General features: G+C 46.5%; 1 protein-coding gene across 1 annotated transcript; it reads left to right on the forward strand.

The window, feature by feature from the left end:
* Positions 1–8,150, forward strand: LOC121573498. The gene is made up of 3 exons (XM_041885544.1): positions 1–70; positions 688–862; positions 4,905–8,150. The coding sequence occupies exons 2-3, from the start codon at positions 699–701 to the stop codon at positions 7,699–7,701; spliced, it is 2,961 nt and encodes a 986-aa protein (XP_041741478.1). The 5' UTR covers positions 1–70; positions 688–698; the 3' UTR covers positions 7,702–8,150.
* The last annotated feature ends 13,858 nt before the right edge of the window (positions 8,151–22,008 follow it).

Genomic DNA, 22,008 nt, shown 5'->3' on the forward strand with positions numbered 1-22,008 from the left:
ATAGAAGCTGCGCCCGAGCCTCTGAACAGGTTGGTCTCAAGTTTGACTGAGTACAGTAGGCTACCCACTGGTAAGCAATTCTTTTCTAATTTCCTTTTGTGCTATAGCTGTTTTTCTGCAGAAAATAAATAAAAATAAATAAAATAAAATGTGTTCTGAAAAGTTTTAATGGCCCGTGACCCAACGATAGAGGAACAATAATTGCAGTGCGTGTTCTGGAATTGAATTGTGTTGGTTTCCTGGAAAGTTGCAGTGTTGTGAATATGTAAATAATATTCTCTAAAGTGTTTTACTGAAATGATTAGCATTTTTTAATCATGGAGTTTATTTAATATGGGGTGGTTTTGTATTTCCATTGAATGTACAGTATGCTGTGCATCTTTTCACTTTTCACTATTATGAGAGGATGAGAGATTCTTGAAACCAAATTCCATTATATATTTTATTGCACACTAGGTTTAATCATTGCAAATTCAAGTTTATGTTAAAATGGAAACACATCTCATCGTTTTTGTACTACTTTCTGATAAAAGTTAATTTCTAATAACTTCCACATGCATACTCATTAAAAACAATATCACAACAATAGAGTGCAACGGCTGACTTTTAATAACATTGGCATTTGAGTTAAGTTGAGTTCATTCAAGATGTGTTTATGAAATGTATGTTTTCTGTGTTGTATCTCAGAGAAAGACATCATGTCTGTGGTGGAGAAGATGCCAGGCATGGTGGGGACAGCCCCACTCGTGATGGGGGGCTGTGATGCCAACCTGATGAAAAATGTGTGGGAGATCAGAGCCAGAGACTACTACTCTAAAATCACGAGTGAGCAGGAGAGACTGGAGAAGAGTGCTCTGGCAACGTAAGAACATCTCACTCACACACTCACACGTGTACACACACGTGCAAGTGCACAAACACAGATGCGGGTGCATACACAAACGCACACACAATTCTGCATTTTATTTAGCACTTTATTTTGTTTTATTCATAATCTCAACGGGAAAACTCCTTTGACCTCATGGCTTGGTTTTTGCTCTGACATGCACTGTCAACTGTGTGCCTTTCCAAATCATGTCCAATCAATTGCATTTACCACAGGTGGACTCCAATCAAGTTGTAGAAACATCTCAAGGATGATCAATTGGAAACAGGATGCACCTGAGCTCAATTTTTAGTCTCATAGCAAAGGGTCTGAATACTTATGTAAATAAGGTATCTTTTAAATTTTTAATACATTTGCTAAAATGTCTAAACTGTTTTCACTTTGTCATTATGGGGTATTGTGTGTAGATTGCTGAGGATTTTTTATTTATTTAATCCATTTTAGAATAAGTCTGTAACGTAACAAAATGTAGAAAAGGTCAAGGGGTCTGAACACTTTACGAAGGCACTGTATATCTCTCAGAGGCATGCATGCTCAGCTGTGAACGACAATCTCAAATTCCGTTATGGATGGCGTCTCATAGTCCAGTTTACATTTCTTCAAAGAAATGTCAGATGTCAGTTTGACCCACTCTTGTCAAAGACAACTGTCACCTTCATCTCCCCTGAACCTAATAATGTAAAGAAGTGCTACTGATAGGCCTGAGTCATGACCCACTTTCTCCAAAGGCAGCTCCTCTCCTCTTATGTAATATTAATGCTACTACGTCCTGTATATTTAGATAGAGTGTATACAGTGAGGGAAAAAATTATTTGATCCCCTGCTGATTTTGTACGTTTGCCCACTGACAAATTAATTATCAGTCTATCATTTTAATGGTATGTTTATTTGAACAGTGAGAGACCAGAATAACAAAACAAAAATCCAGAAAAACGCATGGCAAAAATGTTATAAATTGATTTGCATTTTAATGAGGAAAATAAGTATTTGACCCCCTCTCAATCAGAAAGATTTCTGGCTCCCAGGTGTCTTTTATACAGGTAACGAGCTGAGATTAGGAGCACACTGTTAAAGGGAGTGCTCCTAATCTCAGTTTGTTACATGTATAAAAGACACCTGTCCACAGAAGCAATCAATCAATCAATCAGATTCCAAACTCTCCACCATGGCCAAGACCAAATAGCTCTCCAAGGATGTCAGGGACAAGATTGTAGACCTACACAAGGCTGGAATGGGCTACAAGACCATCGCCAAGCAGCTTGGTGAGAAGGTGACAACAGTTGGTGCGATTATTCGTTGCAATGATCATGAGAACGGTGAGGAAACAGCCCAGAACTACACGGGAGGATCTTGTCAATGATCTCAAGGCAGCTGGGACCATAGTCACCAAGAAAACAATTGGTAACACACTACGCCGTGAAGGACTGAAATCCTGCAGCGCCTGCAAGGTCCCCCTGCTCAAGAAAGCACATATACAGGCCCGTCTGAAGTTTGCCAATGAACATCTGAATGATTCAGAGGAGAACTGGGTGAAAGTGTTGTGGTCAGATGAGACCAAAATCGAGCTCTTTGGCATCAACTCAACTCACCGTGTTTGGAGGAGGAGGAATGCTGCCTATGACCCCAAGAACACCATCACCACCGTCAAACATGGAGGTGGAAACATTATGCTTTGGGGTGTTTTTCTGCTAAGGGGACAGGACAACTTCACCGCATCAAAGGGACGATAGACGGGGCCATGTACCGTCAAATCTTGGGTGAGAACCTCCTTCCCTCAGCCAGGGCATTGAAAATGGGTCGTGGAAGGGTATTCCAGCATAACAATGACCCAAAACACATGGCAAAGGCAACAAAGGAGTGGCTCAAGAAGAAGCACATTAAGGTCCTGGAGTGGCCTAGCCAGTCTCCAGACCTTAATCCCATAGAAAATCTGTGGAGGGAGCTGAAGGTTCGAGTTGCCAAACGTCAGCCTCGAAACCTTAATGACTTGGAGAAGATCTGCAAAGAGGAGTGGAACAAAATCCCTCCTGAGATGTGTGCAAACCTGGTGGCCAACTACAAGAAATGTCTGACCTCTGTGATTGCCAACAAGGGTTTTGCCACCAAGTACTAAGTCATGTTTTGCAGAGGGGTCAAATACTTATTTCCCTCGTTAAAATGCAAATCAATTTATGGGTGGTCCTCTGTAGCTCAATTGGTAGAGCATGGCGCTTGTAACGCCAGGGTAGTGGGTTCGATGCCCGGGACCACCCATACGTAAAAATGTATGCACACATGACTGTAAGTCGCTTTGGATAAAAGCGTCTGCTAAATGGCATATTATATTATTATTATAACATTTTTGACATGCGTTTTTCTGGATTTTTTTGTTGTTATTCTGTCTCTCACTGTTCAAATAAACCTACCATTAAAATTATAGACTGATCATGTCTTTGTCAGTGGGCAAAAGTACAAAATCAGCAGGGGATCAAATATTTTTTTCCCTCACTGTATATAGCTTGCTAACTCTCCCTACAGACTATTTATGGAGCATCACTGATTTAATCTATTGCTTTATTCTTATAGAGTAATCATTCTGATTTCAATTAAGCTGGTTGATTACATATAGGTAGCCCTCTCGTCATACACTCCCCTATGTATTTATTTGGACAGTGATGCTGAAACATTTTATATGGCTCTATACTCCAGCATTTTGGATTTGAGATAATTAAAAAAAAAACATTTTAGTCATTTAGCAGACACTCTTATCCAGAGGAACTTACATTCATTGTAAGATAGCTAGGTGAGACAACCACATATCACAGTCATAGTAAGTACATTTTTCCTCAATAAAGAAGTTATCAGCACCGTGCTAGTAGGAAAAGTCAAGATCATGCCCCCAAAACATGCTAACCTCTCACCATTAGCAATAACAGATGAGGCTAGCATTTTCTGGGGGGTATGATATTTATGCCTCTATAACCTTCTCACTCATCTTTATTCATGATTTATTCATGATTATCCGTAATCATGGTAGCAATCAACATGAATGTAGAATTGTTCAGAAACATATTCTATTCTTATTTACAAAAAAAGTGACTCCAAAATTACACAATACACTATTTACCATTCACAACATAATCCAAAACACAACCAAAACAAACTGCAAATGCATCCAACGAGTTTGTAGAGCCACAAGCTTGATGTAGTCATTGCGTGCTAGGAATACATTTGATCTCAAATCCAAAATGCTGAAGTATAGAGACAAATTAAACGAATTAGCTTCAGTTTCCATATAAATATGTAGTGGAGTGTAGCGCTTTAAACTGAAAGAATCCTACTTTTGGGAACCTGAAGTGATTCAAAAAGAAAAATTAAGTAACGTTTATGTAGAAGTTTATATACAAATCTAATGTTAGTCTAGTTGTTCAACCCATCCTCCTGAGGGTGTTCCCTTCCTCTGTGTTTTTCAGAGGCCCAGCCCGAACACTTTACTCCAATCTTACAGGTTCTTTATTAGCATTGATTTCCATTCACAGCTGTCTTCTAAGAAAACACCATTCTCATCAACCTCTCTGTCCTCCGGCAGTCTACAGGGAGACTTCCTGATTGCCCCAAAGTCTTTAATTGGCTCCTGATTTGCCTTATTTACCTTTTGGAGGAGATTCAAACAAATCGATTGGTAGCCCTGACTCTTTTCTCCTCCCCATCCCTGTTGAAAGTGAGAGCAGGCACTGTTAGGTTGAATACTCTTTCTGGCACTATGTTGTGCACTGAACAGTTCTTCTTCTGTGGTTCACCACTCATCATCAGCATTCACATTGAAATGGAATTACTGGATTACTAGCTATGTAACAACATATTAACCCAATGTTGTTACTAGTGTAATATTACAGCATTACTTTACAGGTATAGGAGCAACTTAATGTAAACAGTAAACAAAATGTTATATATTGGTAAAATAGCCTAATCCCGGTCTTGGTAAAATGACTCAAAAGATTTTGTCACAATCAAAGGGTTTCTCTTTTCTTTTTTGCAGGATTAATGAAGACTGGTATAAACGTATGACCCTCAAGGCACCACCCAAGAGTGTGAGGAGGAGAGACAAGCCAGAAGAAACCATTAGTGTCAGTGGCACAGACTTCAATAACTTCCTGAAACAGCGTATGAGTTATGAGAGGGGCAGAGGACTCCCAGGCATGCAACAGAAGGACAAGAGAGGAACAGTAAAAGGTAGTGCACTCGACAAGTTACTCCATATGACACAAAATGAACCTGTTCAAATGAAGTGGACTAAGTCATGGAAGTTCTCAAAAGCCCTTGGTAAGCCAGAAGAGGGTGAGACACCACCAGCCGACTGGGGCCAGTCCTGGAAGTTTCTGAGTCATCAGCCTCACGTCAAGGGTAAGAAACACTGGACAGAGCATGATTGCTCCAACAATAATGTCAACAAGGTGAGTCTTTGGAAGAAGGATAGCAGATTGGTGGAGACCCAGCACTTTGAGCACAACCTACCCATGCCTGAATGGGAAATGTCCTGGAAGAAGTGCCAAATCAAGCATAAATCAGAAGCAAAGGAAGGCACAGCCAATGGGTCTTCTCCATACTATGAAGGTGGCACATGTCACTCAAAAGCCAGAATGTTTAAGAAGCTCGTGGCATCCCAACATCACAACGAGGCATTGTCCTCATCCGAATGGACAGAGGGTTGGAAGACAACAAAACCTCCAAAAGGCGACGAGGCTCATGCCGATAATGGGCCTACTGATCAAAAGCCAAAGGCGGAGGAAAAATCAGGACCCCAGTATGGCGAAAGTTGGAAGTTCATGAACCACGGCCTCCAGAAATCCCCAGCCAACAAACCAACTTCAGTTTCAACAAACCCAGAGTGGGCCGGGTCTTGGAGGGCTGCTATGAATCCACCAAAGGAACTGAAAAAACCAAAGTCTTACGAGCATGTTGTCTTCCACGAGGATTCAAAAGAGTGCCCTCTGCACAAGATCATAGTGTGTGTTTCACGTGAGCAGAAGTACAGAGATCTCTGGAGTTCCTTGTTTTGTGAGGAGTGCAAACCTCACTCTTCTGAATGGAGCAAGTCTTGGAAGGTAGCAAAGAATTCGACCAAGCACAGTGCAGAGGCAGACAAGAAGGTAGAAGAACACAAGAAGGTGGAGGAGCACAAGGCGAAGATGCCCAAGGATGTCAAGTTGGAGGTTGAGAAAGGCACACTGACATATGATGAGATGCACAAGGCCATGCACAGTCACAAGGTAAAGTCAAAGATGGCCAAGTATAACAAGTTTGTTGGTCCACTATTGCTCCACCATGATATGTCCAAAGAGTGGCATGAGGCCTGGAAACTTCCAAAGCCTCAGTGTCATGGAGAATGGTTAAAGCACGATATGCCAGATGTATCGATGGTCCTCAAGAAGCACATGACGAATAGATCTTTGCCAGATTGGAGTGAGTCTTGGAAATGTGCAAGAACCCACTCCCGCCATGGCCAGCCCTCAGTGGCTCAATGGAAAGAGTCCTGGTTCTCAAGATATCAGCCACATAAAGGAAGAGAATACTGGTTGAAGGAGGCAGGGCATGAGAACCACTCTGCGCACTGCCCCAAACATGAGGTGTTCCATCTGCCACAGAGGTGCCATACTCCAAAGATGTATGGTCTCTCACACCACACAGAGAGGGAAAAGGAATGGAAGGACAGCTGGAAATGCCCACACTTCATGACTGCAAACTGGGCAGAGGAACAGCTAAAGGAACACCCTATGGAGATCTATCCCAGAAGAGAGAAGTTACCCATTTCTAAGGTGAAGCTCAGCACATCATTTAACTTAGAGGTTTTCCATCAGCGGTATCCCCCAACTCAGTGGTGTGAATCATGGAAGGCAGCACATCTCCAACATCAACACCAGAAAACATCTTCTATCCTTACGTCCTCACGTTACCATGTTAAAAGCACAAAGGCTTCGATCCCAGAGTGGCAGTACTCCTGGAAATGCTTGAGCATCCAGCTCAATCAGCATCACGAAGCCTGGGATGGAGGGTTGTTCACGTTCCCCATAAACCTCCATAAAGGTCTGGAATTCAGTCTTTCACACGTGGATAACCATTCCCACGCGGAGCCCCATCACCACCATGTGGAGTCAGCACCTAAACTTGAGGATCATCATGGAAAACAAGCAGCGGTGTCAAAAGTGACCAGCGCTGAAACTGTTTCCAGATGGTTCAAGTCATGGAGAATCTGCTATGCTCAGCCCCAAGGGTCCTGGGTAGATACTAGAGCCAGCCAGTTCCAACATGCGGTCGTCTGGTCAAGAAGGACAGGTATGGACAACCACCTATTTGCCAATCTTAAAACAGATACAGCCACATTTAGATTGTGGGGCAAATCATTTGTGTTCTTGAAGGGAGAAAGCAAGTTAGCAGATTCAGGGAAATTAGGGAAAAAGTCCAAGGAGTCTGGTGGTGATGGTATGGTGATTATGTCAAAGAAGATCAAAACGAGGAAGTCTATTTATTCAGGGCTGGATAAGGATAAGCCATCTGAGAAGAGATGGATTGACTGCCATAAGATAGCTAAACAACAGCCCCGTCCAAAGAGAAATTCTTGGTTAAAGATGCCCCAAGCAAATACAGAGGAAGAACAAGGATTCGCCCAACTGTGGGAAGACTCTTGGAAGTTCTCAATTCAAAAAGTGATCAAGAAGGAAGAAACTGCTTCTGTATCTCTTTCAGGCTGGGGAGAGGCTTGGAAATTCTTCATTGCTCAGTATCCCCCACAGAACGGCCCTAAGAACGGCCCCAAGAACGGCCCCCAGGGGAAGTAAGACGAACTCTCGTGGGGTCTCAAGACTTCAACATAAAGCTCTTTAGAACATATTCAGGAGATGAAGGACTCATGTTTGTTTTGCAGATGTTCCTACAAGGAATCGTCATCATCATCATCTGTTTACCCCCTCCCCACCTTACACAACAGTTTCTTATATCCAGACCACAAATTACTTACAGATTAAGTAGGAGATGAAGGTAGATGAAATGTATGTGCAAGTTGAATATAGCTCAGCAGATTGTTGAATGGAGTTTGAAAGATTGGAAGGATACAGATGAGTATCAGAGAGTAGGCCTATGCATGCCTTTTGATGACTATTCTATAGCATTTGTTGAAATTGATTTACTTGTAGTTTATTGTAGAATGTAAAATCATGCCTTGTATCATATATGCTACAGTGCAATATCATATATATTAATATAATATATATATTTCAATTTAAGCTATTAAAAGTCATTAAAATGTATTTTCATTGTCTTTATTTTTGTGTTTTGGTTTGAAAGTCATTATTTTGATGAAAAACATAAGGCAAAAAAGTATGCACATTCACTGCAATTATACTATAATTATAGTGCAAGGGACAGGTGTCTCAGGAAGATGCAATGTATACTGTTAATCAGTTAATCTAACAAATACCCTTATGATATTCACACATTTATAGGCATGCTCTAGCTCACTCTCACTCTTTGTCGCTCTAACATTTAACATTTAAGCAGACACTCTTATCCAGAGCGACTTACAAATTGGAGCATTCAACTTAGGATAGCCAGTGGGACAACCACCACTGGGGGAGGGGGGGTGTAGAAGGATTACTGTTAGACTATTTCAGGTATTCCTTAAAGAGTTAGGGTTTCAAGTGTCTCCGGAAGGTGGTCAGTGACTCCGCTGTCCTGGCGTCGTGGGGGAGCTTGTTCCACCATTGGGGTGCCAGAGCAGCGAATAGCTTTGACTGGGATGAGCGGGAACTGTGCTTCTGTAGAGGTAGGGGGGCTAGCAGGCCAGAGGTGGATGAACGTAGTGCCCTCGTTTGGGTGTAGGGTCTGATCAGAGCCTGAAGGTAAGGATGTGCCGTTCCCCTCACAGCTCCATAGGCAAGCACCATGGTTTTGTAGTAGATGCGAGCTTCAATTGGAAGCCAGTGGAGTGTGCGGAGGAGTGGGGTGACATGAGAGAACTTGGGAAGGTTGAACACCAGATGGGATGCAGCGTTCTGGATAAGTTGTAGGGATATAATGGCACAGGCAGGGAGCCCAGCCAACAGCGAGTTGCAGTAATCCAGACGGGAGATGACAAGTGCCTGGATTAGGACCTGTGCCGCTTTCTGTGTAAGGTAGGGTCGTTTCTGTGTAAGGTAGGGTCGTACTGTTGTAGAGCATGAACCTGCAGGATCGGGTCACCGCTTTGATGTTAGCGGAGAACGACAGGGTGTTGTGCAGGGTCACGCCAAGGTTCTTTGCACTCTGGGAGGAGGACTCAATGGAGTTGTCAACCGTGATGGCGAGATCATGGAGCGGGCAGTCCTTCCCCGGGAGGAAGAGCAGCTCCGTCTTGCCGAGGTTCAGCTTGAGGTGGTGATCCGACATCCACACTGATATGTCTGCCAGACATGCAGAGATGTGATTCGCCACCTGGTTATCAGAAGAGGGAAAGGAGAAAATTAATTTGTTTGTCGTCTGCGTAGCAATGATAGGAGAGACCATGTGAGGATATGACAGAGCCAAGTGAGTTGGTGTATAGAGAGAATAGGAGAGGGCCTAGAACTGAGCCCTGGGGGACACCAGTGGTGAGAGCACGTGGTGTGGAGACAGATTCTCGCCACGCCACCTGGTAGGAGCGACCTGTCAGGTAGGATACAATCCAAGAGTGAGCAGTGCCGAAGATGCCCAACTCGGAGAGGGTGGAGAGGAGGATCTGATGGTTCACAGTATCAAAGGCAGCAGATAGGTCTAGCAGGATAAGAGCAGAGGAGAGAGAGTTAGCTCTAGCAGTGTGGAGAGCCTCCATGACACAGAGAAGAGCAGTCTCAGTTGAATGACCAGTCTTGAAACCTGACTGGTTTGGATCAAGAAGGTCATTCTGAGAGAGATAGCAGGAGAGTTGGCTAGAGACGGCACGCTCAAGAGTTTTGGAGAGAAAATAAAGAAGGGATACTGGTCTGTAGTTGTTGACATCGGAGGGATCGAGTGTAGGTTTTTTGAGGAGGGGTGCAACTCTCGCTCTCTTGAAGACGGAAGTGACATGGCCAGCGGTCAAGGATGAGTTAATGAGCGAGGTGAGGTAAGGGAGAAGGTCTCCGGAAATGATCTGGAGAAGAAAGGAGGGGATAGGGTCAAGCGGGCAGGTTGTTGGGCGGCCGGCCGTCACAAGTCGCAAGATTTCATCTGGAGAGAGAGGGGAGAAAGAAGTCAAAGCATAGGGTAGGGCAGTGTGAGCAGGACCAGCGGTATCATTTGACTTAATAAATGAGGATCGGATGTCGTCAACCTTCTTTTCAAAATGGTTGACGAAGTCATCCACAGAGAGGGAGTAGGGAGGGGGAGGAGGAGGAGGATTCAGCAGGGAGGAGAAGGTGGCAAAGAGCTTCCTAGGGTTAGAGGCAGAGGCTTGAAATTTAGAGTGGTAGAAAGTGGCTTTAGCGTCAGAAACAGAGGAAGAGAATGTAGAGAGGAGGAAGAAAAAGATGACAGGTCTGCAGGGAGTCTAGTTTTCCTCCATTTCCGCTCGGCTGCCCGGAGCCCTGTTCTGTGAGCTCACAATGAGTCGTCAAGCCATGGAGCAGGAGGGTAGGACCGAGCCGGCCGGGAGGATAGGGGACATACAGTGAGGGAAAAAAGTATTTGATCCCCTGCTGATTTTGTAAATTTGCCCTCTGACAAAGAAATGATCAGTCTATAATTTTAATGGTAGATTTATTTGAACAGTGAGAGACCAGAATAACAAAACAAAAATCCAGAAAAACGCATGTCAAAAATGTTATAAATTGATTTGCATTTTAATGAGGGAAATAAGTATTTGACCCCCTCTCAATCAGAAAGATTTCTGGCTCCCAGATGTCTTTTATACAGGTAACGAGCTGAGATTAGGAGCACACTCTTAAAGGGAGTGCTCCTAATCTCAGTTTGTTACCTGTATAAAAGACACCTGTCCACAGAAGCAATCAATCAATCAGATTCCAAACTCTCCACCATGGCCAAGAACAAAGAGCTCTCCAAGGATGTCAGGGCCAAGATTGTAGACCTACACAAGGCTGGAATGGGCTACAAGACCATCGCCAAGCAGCTTGGTGAGAAGGTGACAACAGTTTGTGCGATTATTCGCAAATGGAAGAAACACAAAGAACTGTCAATCTCCCTCGGCCTGGGTCTCTATGCAAGGTCTCACCCCGTGGAGTTGCAATGATCATGAGAACGGTGAGGAATCAGCCCAGAACTACACGGGAGGATCTTGTCAATGATCTCAAGGCAGCTGGGACCATAGTCACCAAGAAAACAATTGGTAACACACTACGCCGTGAAGGACTGAAATCCTGCAGCGCCCGCAAGGTCCCCCTGCTCAAGAAAGCACATATACAGGCCCGTCTGAAGTTTGCCAATGAACATCGGAATGATTCAGAGGAGAACTGGGTGAAAGTGTTGTGGTCAGATGAGACCAAAATCGAGCTCTTTGGCATCATCGACTCAACTCGCCGTGTTTGGAGGAGGAGGAATGCTGCCTATGACCCCAAGAACACCATCCCCACTGTCAAACATCGAGGTGGAAACATTATGCTTTGGGGGTGTTTTTCTGCTAAGGGGACAGGAAAACTTCACCGCATCAAAGGGACGATGGACGGGGCCATGTACCGTCAAATCTTGGGTGAGAACCTCCTTCCCTCAGCCAGGGCATTGAAAATGGGTCGTGGATGGGTATTCCAGCATGACAATGACCCAAAACACACGGCCAAGGCAACAAAGGAGTGGCTCAAGAAGAAGCACATTAAGGTCCTGGAGTGGCCTAGCCAGTCTCCAGACCTTAATCCCATTGAAAATCTGTGGAGGGAGCTGAAGTTTCGAGTTGCCAAATGTCAGGCTCGAAACCTTAATGACTTGGAGAAGATCTGCAAAGAGGCGTGGGACAAAATCCCTCCTGAGATGTGTGCAAACCTGGTGGCCAACTACAAGAAACGTCTGACCTTTGTGATTGCCAACAAGGGTTTTGCCACCAAGTACTAAGTCATGTTTTGCAGAGGGGTCAAATACTTATTTCCCTCATTAAAATGCAAATCAATTCATAACATTTTGACATGGGGGGGGGGGGGCACAGTGTTGGAATTCACTTCACATGATAAAAGAGAATAATGGCTGTGTTGTACAGGAAGTAACTCTAGCTCCTATTCATTACATAACAATAACTCATATTCAAGGACATGCGCAGAGCTAATTCTGTTTCTATATGGATCATCATGCACTTCAGCCATAGATGTTGTGGTGTCAAGGTATACCTCCTAACCTCTGTCTGTCCCAGGTTATCACCATGACCGAAGACTGGGATCCTGGGAGCCTGGGAGACTGGAGGCCTGGGAGACTGGGAGCTTGGGAGACTGGAAGCCTGGGAGACTGGGAGCCTGGGAGACTGGAGGCCTGGGAGCCTGGGAGACTGGAGGCCTGGGAGCCTGGGAGACTGGGAGCCTGGGAGACTGGAAGCCTGGGAGACTGGGAGCCTGGAGGCCTGGGAGCCTGGGAGATTGGGAGCTGTTACCCTGGCAACATATAATAAAAATTGAGTGATCGAGCTTTATTTCTTATTGAGCATCTATGCCCTGGGCACATGTTGCAGAAATCCTAGATCACAACCCCTTATTATGTTGACAAGCTGCCAACTGTCAAGGAGCAATGGCCAAGAATACTACACCTCCCATATGACTCACACTTGGAACGCAAATAATTTAAATAATGGTTTCAGATTAGTCAGTAGCTGGCAGACCCACTGAGATAATATGGATAATACTGCAATGTAGAAATAGATTATAGCCCAGGGAGATGGGCTTGCACCTGTTAACAAACAAATACCATACCTTATACAGTGGGGAAAAAAGTATTTAGTCAGCCACTAATTGTGCAAGTTCTCCCACTTAAAAAGATGAGAGAGGACTGTAATTTTCATCATAGGTTCATGTCAACTATGACAGACAAAATTAGAAAAAAAAATCCAGAAAATCACATTGTAGGATTTTTAATGAATTTATTTGCAAATGATGGTGGAAAATTTGGTCACCTACAAACAAGCAAGATTTCTGGCTCTCACAGACCTGTAACTTCTTCTTTAAGAGGCTCCTCTGTCCTCCACTCGTTACCTGTATTAGTGGCACCTGTTTGAACTTGTTATCAGTATAAAAGACACCTGTCCACAACCTCAAACAGTCACACTCCAAACTCCACTATGGCCAAGACCAAAGAGCTGTCAAAGGACACCAGAAACAAAATTGTAGACCTGCACCAGGCTGGGAAGACTGAATCTGCAATAGGTAAGCAGCTTGGTTTGAAGAAATCAACTGTGGGAGCAATTATTAGGAAATGGAAGACATACAAGACCACTGATAATCTCCCTCGATCTGGGGCTCCACGCAAGATCTCACCCCGTGGGGTCAAAATGATCACAAGAACGGTGAGCAAAAATCCCAGAACCACACGGGGGGACCTAGTGAATGACCTGCAGAGAGCTGGGACCAAAGTAACAAAGCCTACCATCAGTAACACACTACGCCGCCAGGGACTCAAATCCTGCAGTGCCAGACGTGTCCCCCTGCTTAAGCCAGTACATGTCCAGGCCCGTCTGAAGTTTGCTAGAGTGCATTTGGATGATCCAGAAGAGGATTGGGAGAATGTCATATGGTCAGATGAAACCAAAATATAACTTTTTGGTAAAAACTCAACTCGTCGTGTTTGGAGGACAAAGAATGCTGAGTTGCATCCAAAGAACACCATACCTACTGTGAAACATGGGGGTGGAAACATCATTCTTTGGGGCTGTTTTTCTGAAAAGGGACCAGGACGACTGATCCGTGTAAAGGAAAGAATGAATGGGGCCATGTATCGTGAGATTTTGAGTGAAAACCTCCTTCCATCAGCAAGGGCATTGAAGATGAAACATGGCTGGGTCTTTCAGCATGACAATGATCCCAAACACACCGCCCGGGCAACGAAGGAGTGGCTTCATAGGAAGCATTTCAAGGTCCTGGAGTGGCCTAGCCAGTCTCCAGATCTCAACCCCATAGAAAATCTTTGGAGGGAGTTGAAAGTCCGTGTTGCCCAGCGACAGCCCCAAAACATCACTGCTCTAGGGGAGATCTGCATGGAGGAATGGGCCAAAATACCAGCAACAGTGTGTGAAAACCTTGTGAAGACTTACAGAAAACGTTTGACCTGTGTCATTGCCAACAAAGGGTATATAACAAAGTATTGAGAAACTTTTGTTATTGAACAAATAGTTATTTTCCACCATAATTTGCAAATAAATTCATTAAAAATCCTACAATGTGATTTTCAGGATTTTTTTTTCTCATTTTGTCTGTCATAGTTGACGTGTACCTGTGATGAAAATTACAGGCCTCTCTCATCTTTTTAAGTGGGAGAACTTGCACAATTGGTGGCTGACTAAATACCTTTTTTCCCCACTGTACATTCACACGGACACAAGCACACAAACACACCCACACACACACGCATGCACGCGCACGCACACACACGCATGCAGAGGTACATGAGCATATTTCTGTACACATATGTACAGTAGTTGCCACATGGGACCACCAAGAACATGTACCTTATATCTTATCCATCAAGTGGATTCTCACACTTCAGCACTGTCTCCTGTTTCTCCCCTCTGGGAGGTAAAAAAAAAAGCAGCGCTGTCTGTGGTGTCAGGTGAAAACCATCAACCGGGAAAAAAATACAATTTTCAGATCATTCACGCATCTTTCATGATTGTATCTTTAAACTCTGATCCCATCAGGCCAAGTCAATTGCTTGGCATAGTCCTTTTTATGGACAGTGTATTGACCAGGTGGTTTGGCTGGAGTTTCAAGTCTCTCTCTCTGTGTCTCTGTGTGTGTGTGTGTGTGTATGTGTGTGTGTGTGTGTGTGTGTGTATAACATAACACATTTGAATTGTTTTGCTGTTGTAGTTGATTTGTTGATAGTGTGATGATATTTTTAGCATCTGTAGAGCATCTGAAAGCCCCTGTTTTTCCAGATTACTGTGTGAGCAAAACGTTTAAACAGGTTAACAATCACAAGGCTGCTGGGCCAGACGGAATAACAGGGCACGTTCTCAAAGCATGCGCAGACCAGCTGGCAGGTGTCTTCACAGACATTTTCAATCTATCGTCCCAGTCTGTAATCTCTACATGTTTCAAGCTGACCACCACTGTCCCTGTTCCCAAGAGCTCCAAGGTAACCTGCCTAAATGACTATCGCCCTGTAGCACTCATCTGTAATTATGAAGTGCTTTGAAAGGCTGGTCATGACATACATTACAAGTCAAAAGTTTGGACACACCTACTCATTAAAGGGTTTTTCTTTATTATTTTTTACATTGTAGAATAATAGTGCAGACATCAACACTATGAAATAACACATATGGAATCATGTAGTAAGCAAAAAAGTGTTAAACAAATCAAAATATATTTTATATTTGAGATTCTTCAAATAGCCACCCTTTGCCTTGATGACAGCTTTGCACACTCTTGGCATTCTCTCAACCAGCTTCACCTGGAATGCTTTTCCAACAGTCTTGAAGGAGTTCCCACATATGCTGAGCACTTGTTGGCTGCTTTTCCTTCATTCTGCGGTCCGACTCATCCCAAACCATCTCAATTGGGTTGAGGTCGGGTGATTGTGGAGGCCAGGTCATCTGATGCAGCACTCCATCACCCTCCTTCTTGGTCAAATAGCCCTTACACAGCCTGGAGGTGTGTTGGGTCATTGTCCTGTTGAAATACAAATGATAGTCCCACTAAGCGCAAACCAGATGGGATGGCATATCGCTGCAGAATGGTGTGGTAGCTTTGCTGGTTAAGTGTGCCTTGAATTCTAAATAACTCATCGCCAGTGTCACCAGCAAAGCACCCCCACACCATCACACCTCCTCCTCCATGCTTCATGGTGGGAACCACACATGCGGAGATCATCCGTTTACCTACTCTGCATCTCACAAAGACACGGCAGTTAGAACCAAAATTCTCATATTTGGACTCATCAGATCAAAGGACAGATTTCCACCGGTCTAATGTCCATTGCTCGTGTTTCTTGGCCCAAGCAAGTCTCTTATTCTTATTGGTGTCCTTTAGTAGTGGTTTCTTTGCTGCAATTTGACCATGAAGGCCTGATTCAACCAGTCTCCTCTGAACAGTTGTTGAGATGTGTCTGTTACTTGAACTCTGTGAAGCATTTATTTGGGCTGCAGTCTGAGGTACAGTTAACTCTAATTAACTTATCCTCTGCAGCAGACGTAACTCTGGATATTCCTTTCCTGTGGCGGTCCTAATGAGAGCCAGTTTCATCATAGCGCTTGATCGTTTTTGCGACTGCACATGACTGACCTTCATGTCTTAAAGTAATGATGGACTGTCGTTTCTCTTTGCTTATTTGAGCTGTTCTTGCCATAATATGGACTTGGTCTTTTACCAAATAGGGCTATCTTCTGTTAACCACCCCTACCTTGTCACAACACAACTGATTGGCTCAAATGCATTAAGAAGGAAAGAAATTCCACAAATTAACTTTTAACAAGGCACACCTGTTAATTGAAATGCACTCCAGGTGACTACCTTATGAAGCTGGTTGAGAGAATGCCAAGAGTGTGCAAAGCTGTCATCAAGGCAAAGGGAGGCTACTTTGAAGAATGTTTAACATTTTTTGGTTACTACATGATTCCATATGTGTTATTTCATAGTTTTGAAGTCTTAACTATTATTCTACAATGTAGAAAATAGAAAAAATAAAGAAAAACCCTTGAATGAGTAGGTGTGTCCAAATATTTGACTGGTACTGTACATGTAGGTAGGGGTAAAGTGACTATACATAGATAATAGATAATACACGTTGTCAAGCCCTCTTCGTGACTGTCTTGGTGTGATGTTGAACACCAAGGAACTTGAAGCTCTCAACCTGCTCCACTACAGCCCCGTCGATGAGAATGGGGTGTGCTCGGCCCTCCTTTTCCTGTAGTCCACGATCATCTCCTTTGTCTTGATCACGTTGAGGGAGAGGTTGTTGTCATGGCACCTGTGATGAGGTGATGTTGAAGGAGTCAGGCGCAGGAGGGTAAATCACAGAATAACATGTTTTATTCCGCAAATACAAAGTTACGTAGTAATGCGTCAAACACTCCAGTGCGCAAAACAGGCGCACTGGAAAATACAAGCCACTTGGGAAAATATCCCGGCGATACAAAATACACAGAGCTCCACCGAGCTTCACTATCCTCCACAATAAACAATCACACACAAAGACAAGGGGGCAGAGGGAACCCTTATACAGGTACTGATGAGGGGATATGAACCAGCTGTGTGTAATAAACAAGACAAAACAAATGGAATGATGAGATGAGGAGCGGCAGTGGCTAGAAGGCTGGTGACGACGACCGCCAAAGCCTGCCCGAACAAGGAGAGGAAGCAGCTTCGGAGGAAGTTGTGACAGTACCCCACACTTGAGGCGCAGCTCCAGCAGCGCACTGACACTGGCCTCGGGGACAGCCAGGAGGACGTGGAGCAGGGCGAGCCGAATGGCGACAGTGGAAATCCCGCAACAGGGAGGGATCGAGGATATCCCTCACTGGGACCCAGCACCGCTCCTCCGGACCGTACCCCTCCCAATCCACGAGGTACTGAAGGCCCCCCACCCGGCGCCTCAAATCCAGGATGGAACGGACGGAGTACGCCGGGACCCCCTCAATGTCCAGAGGGGATGGAGGGACCTCCCGCACCTCTGACTCCTGGAGCGGACCAGCCACCACCGGCCTGAGGAGAGACACCTGAAACGAGGGGTTAATACGGTAATCTGGAGGGAGTAGTAACCTACAGGTAACCTCGTTTATTCTCCTCAGGACTTTGAACGGCCCCACAAACCGCGGGCTTAGCTTCCGGCAGGGCAGGCGGAGGGGCAGATTCCGGGTCGAGAGCCAGACCCGATCACCCGGTACAAAGACCGGGGCCTCACTGTGGTGGCAGTCAGCGTTGGCCTTCTGGCGACACACGGCACGTTGGAGGTGGACGTGAGCAGCGTTCCACATCTCCTCTGCGCTCCGAAACCAGTCATCCACCACAGGAACCTCGGTCTGGCTCTGATGCCATGGTGCCAGAACCGGCTGATAACCTAAAACACATTGAAATGGCGTTAGGTTAGTGGAGGAGTGGCGGAGAGAGTTCTGGGCATATTCGGCCCATGGCAAGAACACAGACCACTCCCCCGGCCAGTCCTGGCAGTAGGACCGCAGGAACCTACCCACATCCTGATTCACCCGTTCCACCTGCCCATTAGACTCGGGGTGAAAACCAGAGGTCAGGCTGACCGAGACCCCCAGACGTTCCATGAACGCACCCCGTAGTGCCGGAAGACATGTATAAACAGGGCCTCCACAGTCTGCAGGGCCGTAGGGAGACCGGGCAGAGGAAGGAGGCGGCAGGCTTTGGAAAAGTGGTCCACAACGACCAGGATGGTGGTGTTACCTTGAGAGAGGGGAAGATCAGTAAGGAAGTCAATACTCAAGTGGGACCATGGCCATTGTGGAACTGGTAAGGGCTGTAACTTACCCGCTGGGAGGTGCCTAGGTGCCTTACTCTGGGCGCACACCGAGCAGGAGGAGACACACACCCTCACGTCCTTAGCCAAGATGGGCCACCAGTACCTTCAGGTCAGGCAGCACACTGTATGACCGATACCTGTGTGCCCAATAGATCAGACGGTCATGGACAAGAACAGGCATGTACTGCAGCCCAGCTGGACACTGAGGTGGAGATGGCTCTGTGCATAATGCCCGCTCTATGTCCGCATCCATCGACCATACTACCGGGGCCACAATGCAGAAGGCCGGGAGTATGGGGGTGTTGTCTATGGGCCTCTCCTCTGGGTCGTACAGCCGTGACAGTGCGTCTGCCTTCACGTTCTTCATACCCGGGATGTAAGATAGGGTGAAATCAAACCGGGTGAAGAATAGGGCCCACCTGGCCTGGCGAGGGTTCAGCCTCCTCGCTGCCCAGATGTACTCCAGGTTACGGTGGTCTGTCCAGACGAGGAAAGGGTGTTTCGCCCCTTCGAGCCAGTGCCTCCACACGGTCAGGACTCAGACAACAGCCAACAGCTCCCGATCACCAATGTCTTAGTTCTGCTCCGCCGGGCTGAGCTTCTTGGAGAAGAAGCTTGGGTGGCGTGCCGGAGAGTTGAGATAGGACAGCGCCTATCCCTACCTCGGACGCATCCACCTCCACTACGAACGGTGGTGATGGATCGGGATGGGCCAGTACCAGGGCTGAGGTGAACAGGACCCTCAGGTTACTGAAGGCCCTGTCAGCCTCAGCAGACCAGCGGAGCCGGGACGGCCCACCCTTCAGCAGTTATGTGATGGGAGCTGCGACCTTGCCAAAGTCCCGGATAAACCTCTGATAGTAGTTGGTAAAGCCAATAAAGCGCTACACCTCCTTAACCGTCGTTGGAGTCGGCCAATTACGCACGGCTGAAATGCGATCTCCCTCCATCTCGACACCTGAGGTGGTAATGCGGTATCCGAGGAAGGAGATGGACTGTTGGCAAAGCAGACACTTTTCTGCCTTGGCATAAAGGTCATGTTCCAACAGTCGGGCCAGCACTTTGCAAACCAGGGACACATGCTCGGCGCGCGTAGCGGAATACACCAGAATGTCATCGATGTAGACCACTACACCGCGACCAAGCATGTCCCGAAACACCTCGTTCACAAAGGACTGGAAGACGGATGGAGCATTCATCAAACCATAAGGCATCACCAGGTATTCGTAATGCTCCGTGGTTGTGCTGAATGCTGTCTTCCACTCATACCCCTCTCGGACATGCACCAGGTTGTACGCACTCTGGAGATTTAATTTTGTGAAGATGCGCGCCCCATGCATTGACTCGATCACAGATAGAATGAGGGGTAGAGGAGAACTATAATGGATAGTCCCCTTATTCAGTGCTCGGTAATCAATGCAAGGGCGCAGACCTCCGTCTTTCTTCTTCATAAAAAATAAACTTGAGGAGGCGGGCGAAGTGGAGGGACGTATGAACCTCTGGCGCAGGGACTCTGAGACGTATGTCTCCATAGCCTCCATTTCAGCCTGCGACAGAGGGTAGACATGACTCCTGGGAAGCACAGCGTCTACCCGGAGGTTTATCGCGCAATCCCCCTCCCGATGAGGTGGTAATTTGGTCGACTGCGTTTTGGAAAACGCGTGCGCCAAATCGAGGTATTCGGGGGGAATGTGCATGGTGGAGGTAGTGTCTGGACTTTCCACCGTGGTTGCACCAACGGAAACACCTAGACACCTACCCTGACACTCTCGCGACCATCCCGTGAGAACCCTCTGTGGCCATGAAAAGGTGGGGTTGTGTAGTGCTAACCAGGGAAGACCTAACACAACAGGGTAATCAGGAGACTCAATAATTTAAAAAAGTGACTTGCTCTCGATGCGTCTCGTGTGTAACCATAGTGACTGGTGCTGTAACCTCCCTAACAAACCCGGATCCCTAATGGTCAACTGTCAAGTGCTCTGATGGGGAGTGGAATGGATAGGGGATCCAATGAAATGCCTAGACTATTTGCAAATGACCTGTCCATAAAGTTCCCAGCTGCGCCTGAATCGATATGCGCCTTACACTGGGAACTACCGTGTAATCAGGAAAGTGGATGGGTAGGGTACAGTGCGCAGCAGAGGGCTCTGAACGAGGGTGGGTGTTCGATACCTGGGGTGACGCGAGAGTGCCCTGCCTGCCGCCTCCAGACCCAAAATAACGCAGACGACAGCGTGCAGCAGAATGTCCTTCCATGCCACAAGAGTGACACTGGCGCTGTCGTCCTCCGCTCTTCCGGATCGCCGCACCACCCAGCTCCATAATCTCATGATCCGGGTTGGGGGGTGGGGGGCGGGGTAGACTGGGCAGGCCCCTTCCAGGACGTCCTCTAGAAGCCAGCAGGTTGTCCAACCGGATGGCCATGTCCACCAGTTGATCGAAGGACAACGTGGTGTCCCGGCAGGCTAGCTCCCTTCGGACGTTCTTTCGTAGCTGGCACCGGAAGTGGTTGATGAGGGCACACTAGAGTCTGAAACTCCAGGGCGAAGTCCTGTGTGGTCCTCGTCCCCTGTCTCAGGTGGACCAGCCGCTCGCCCGCCTCTCTACCTTTGGGCGGGTGGTCGAAGACTGCCCGGAAGAGGCGAGTGAACTCCCCGTAGTCCTCCAATGCGGCTCCTCCTTCACTCCAAACCGCATTGGCCCACTCCAGGGCTTTCCCCAAGAGACAGGAGACAAGGGCGGACACCTTCTCCTGCTCCAATGGAGCCGGGCTGATGGTTGTAAAGTAGAGGTCCAGCTGCAGGAGGAATCCCTGGCAGCGGGCAGATGTCCCGTCATACTCCCTTGGTCGGGATAGTTGAATCCCTCTGGGTGCTAGGGTGTGGGTGGCTGGATCCGGTCACTCAGCTGGTCTCGAAGGATCGGGTCCTCTCCTCTCCAGGTGTTGGACGACCTGGAGAACCCGATCCATCGCTTCTCCCAAGCTGGCTAGCATATCAGAATGCACCCGGACCCGTGCCACAACTCCTGGCATGTTCGTTTCTGTGATGAGGTGATGTTGAAAGGAGTCAGGCGCAGGAGGGTAAATCACAGAATAACAGGCTTTATTCAGCAAATACAAAGTTACGAAGTAATGCGTCAAACACTCCAGTGTGCAAAACAGGCGCACTGGAAAATACAAGCCACACAGGAAAATATCCTGGCGATACAATATACACGGAGCTCCACCGAGCTTCACTATCCTCCACAATAAACAATCACACACAAAGACAAGGGGGCAGAGGGAACACAAATACAGGTACTGATGAGGGGATATGAACCAGCTGTGTGTAATAAACAAGACAATTCAAATGGAATGATGAGATGAGGAGCGGCAGTGGCTAGAATGCTGGTGACGATGACCGCCGAAGCCTGCCCGAACAAGGAGGGGAGGCAGCTCCAGAGGAAGTCGTGACAGCACCACACTTCCAGGTCTCTGACCTCCTCCCTATAGGCTGTCTCATCGTTGTCGGTGATCAGGCCTA

This window comes from Coregonus clupeaformis, chromosome 9 (genome assembly GCF_020615455.1).
Source record: "Coregonus clupeaformis isolate EN_2021a chromosome 9, ASM2061545v1, whole genome shotgun sequence".
Lineage (NCBI taxonomy): Eukaryota > Metazoa > Chordata > Actinopteri > Salmoniformes > Salmonidae > Coregonus > Coregonus clupeaformis.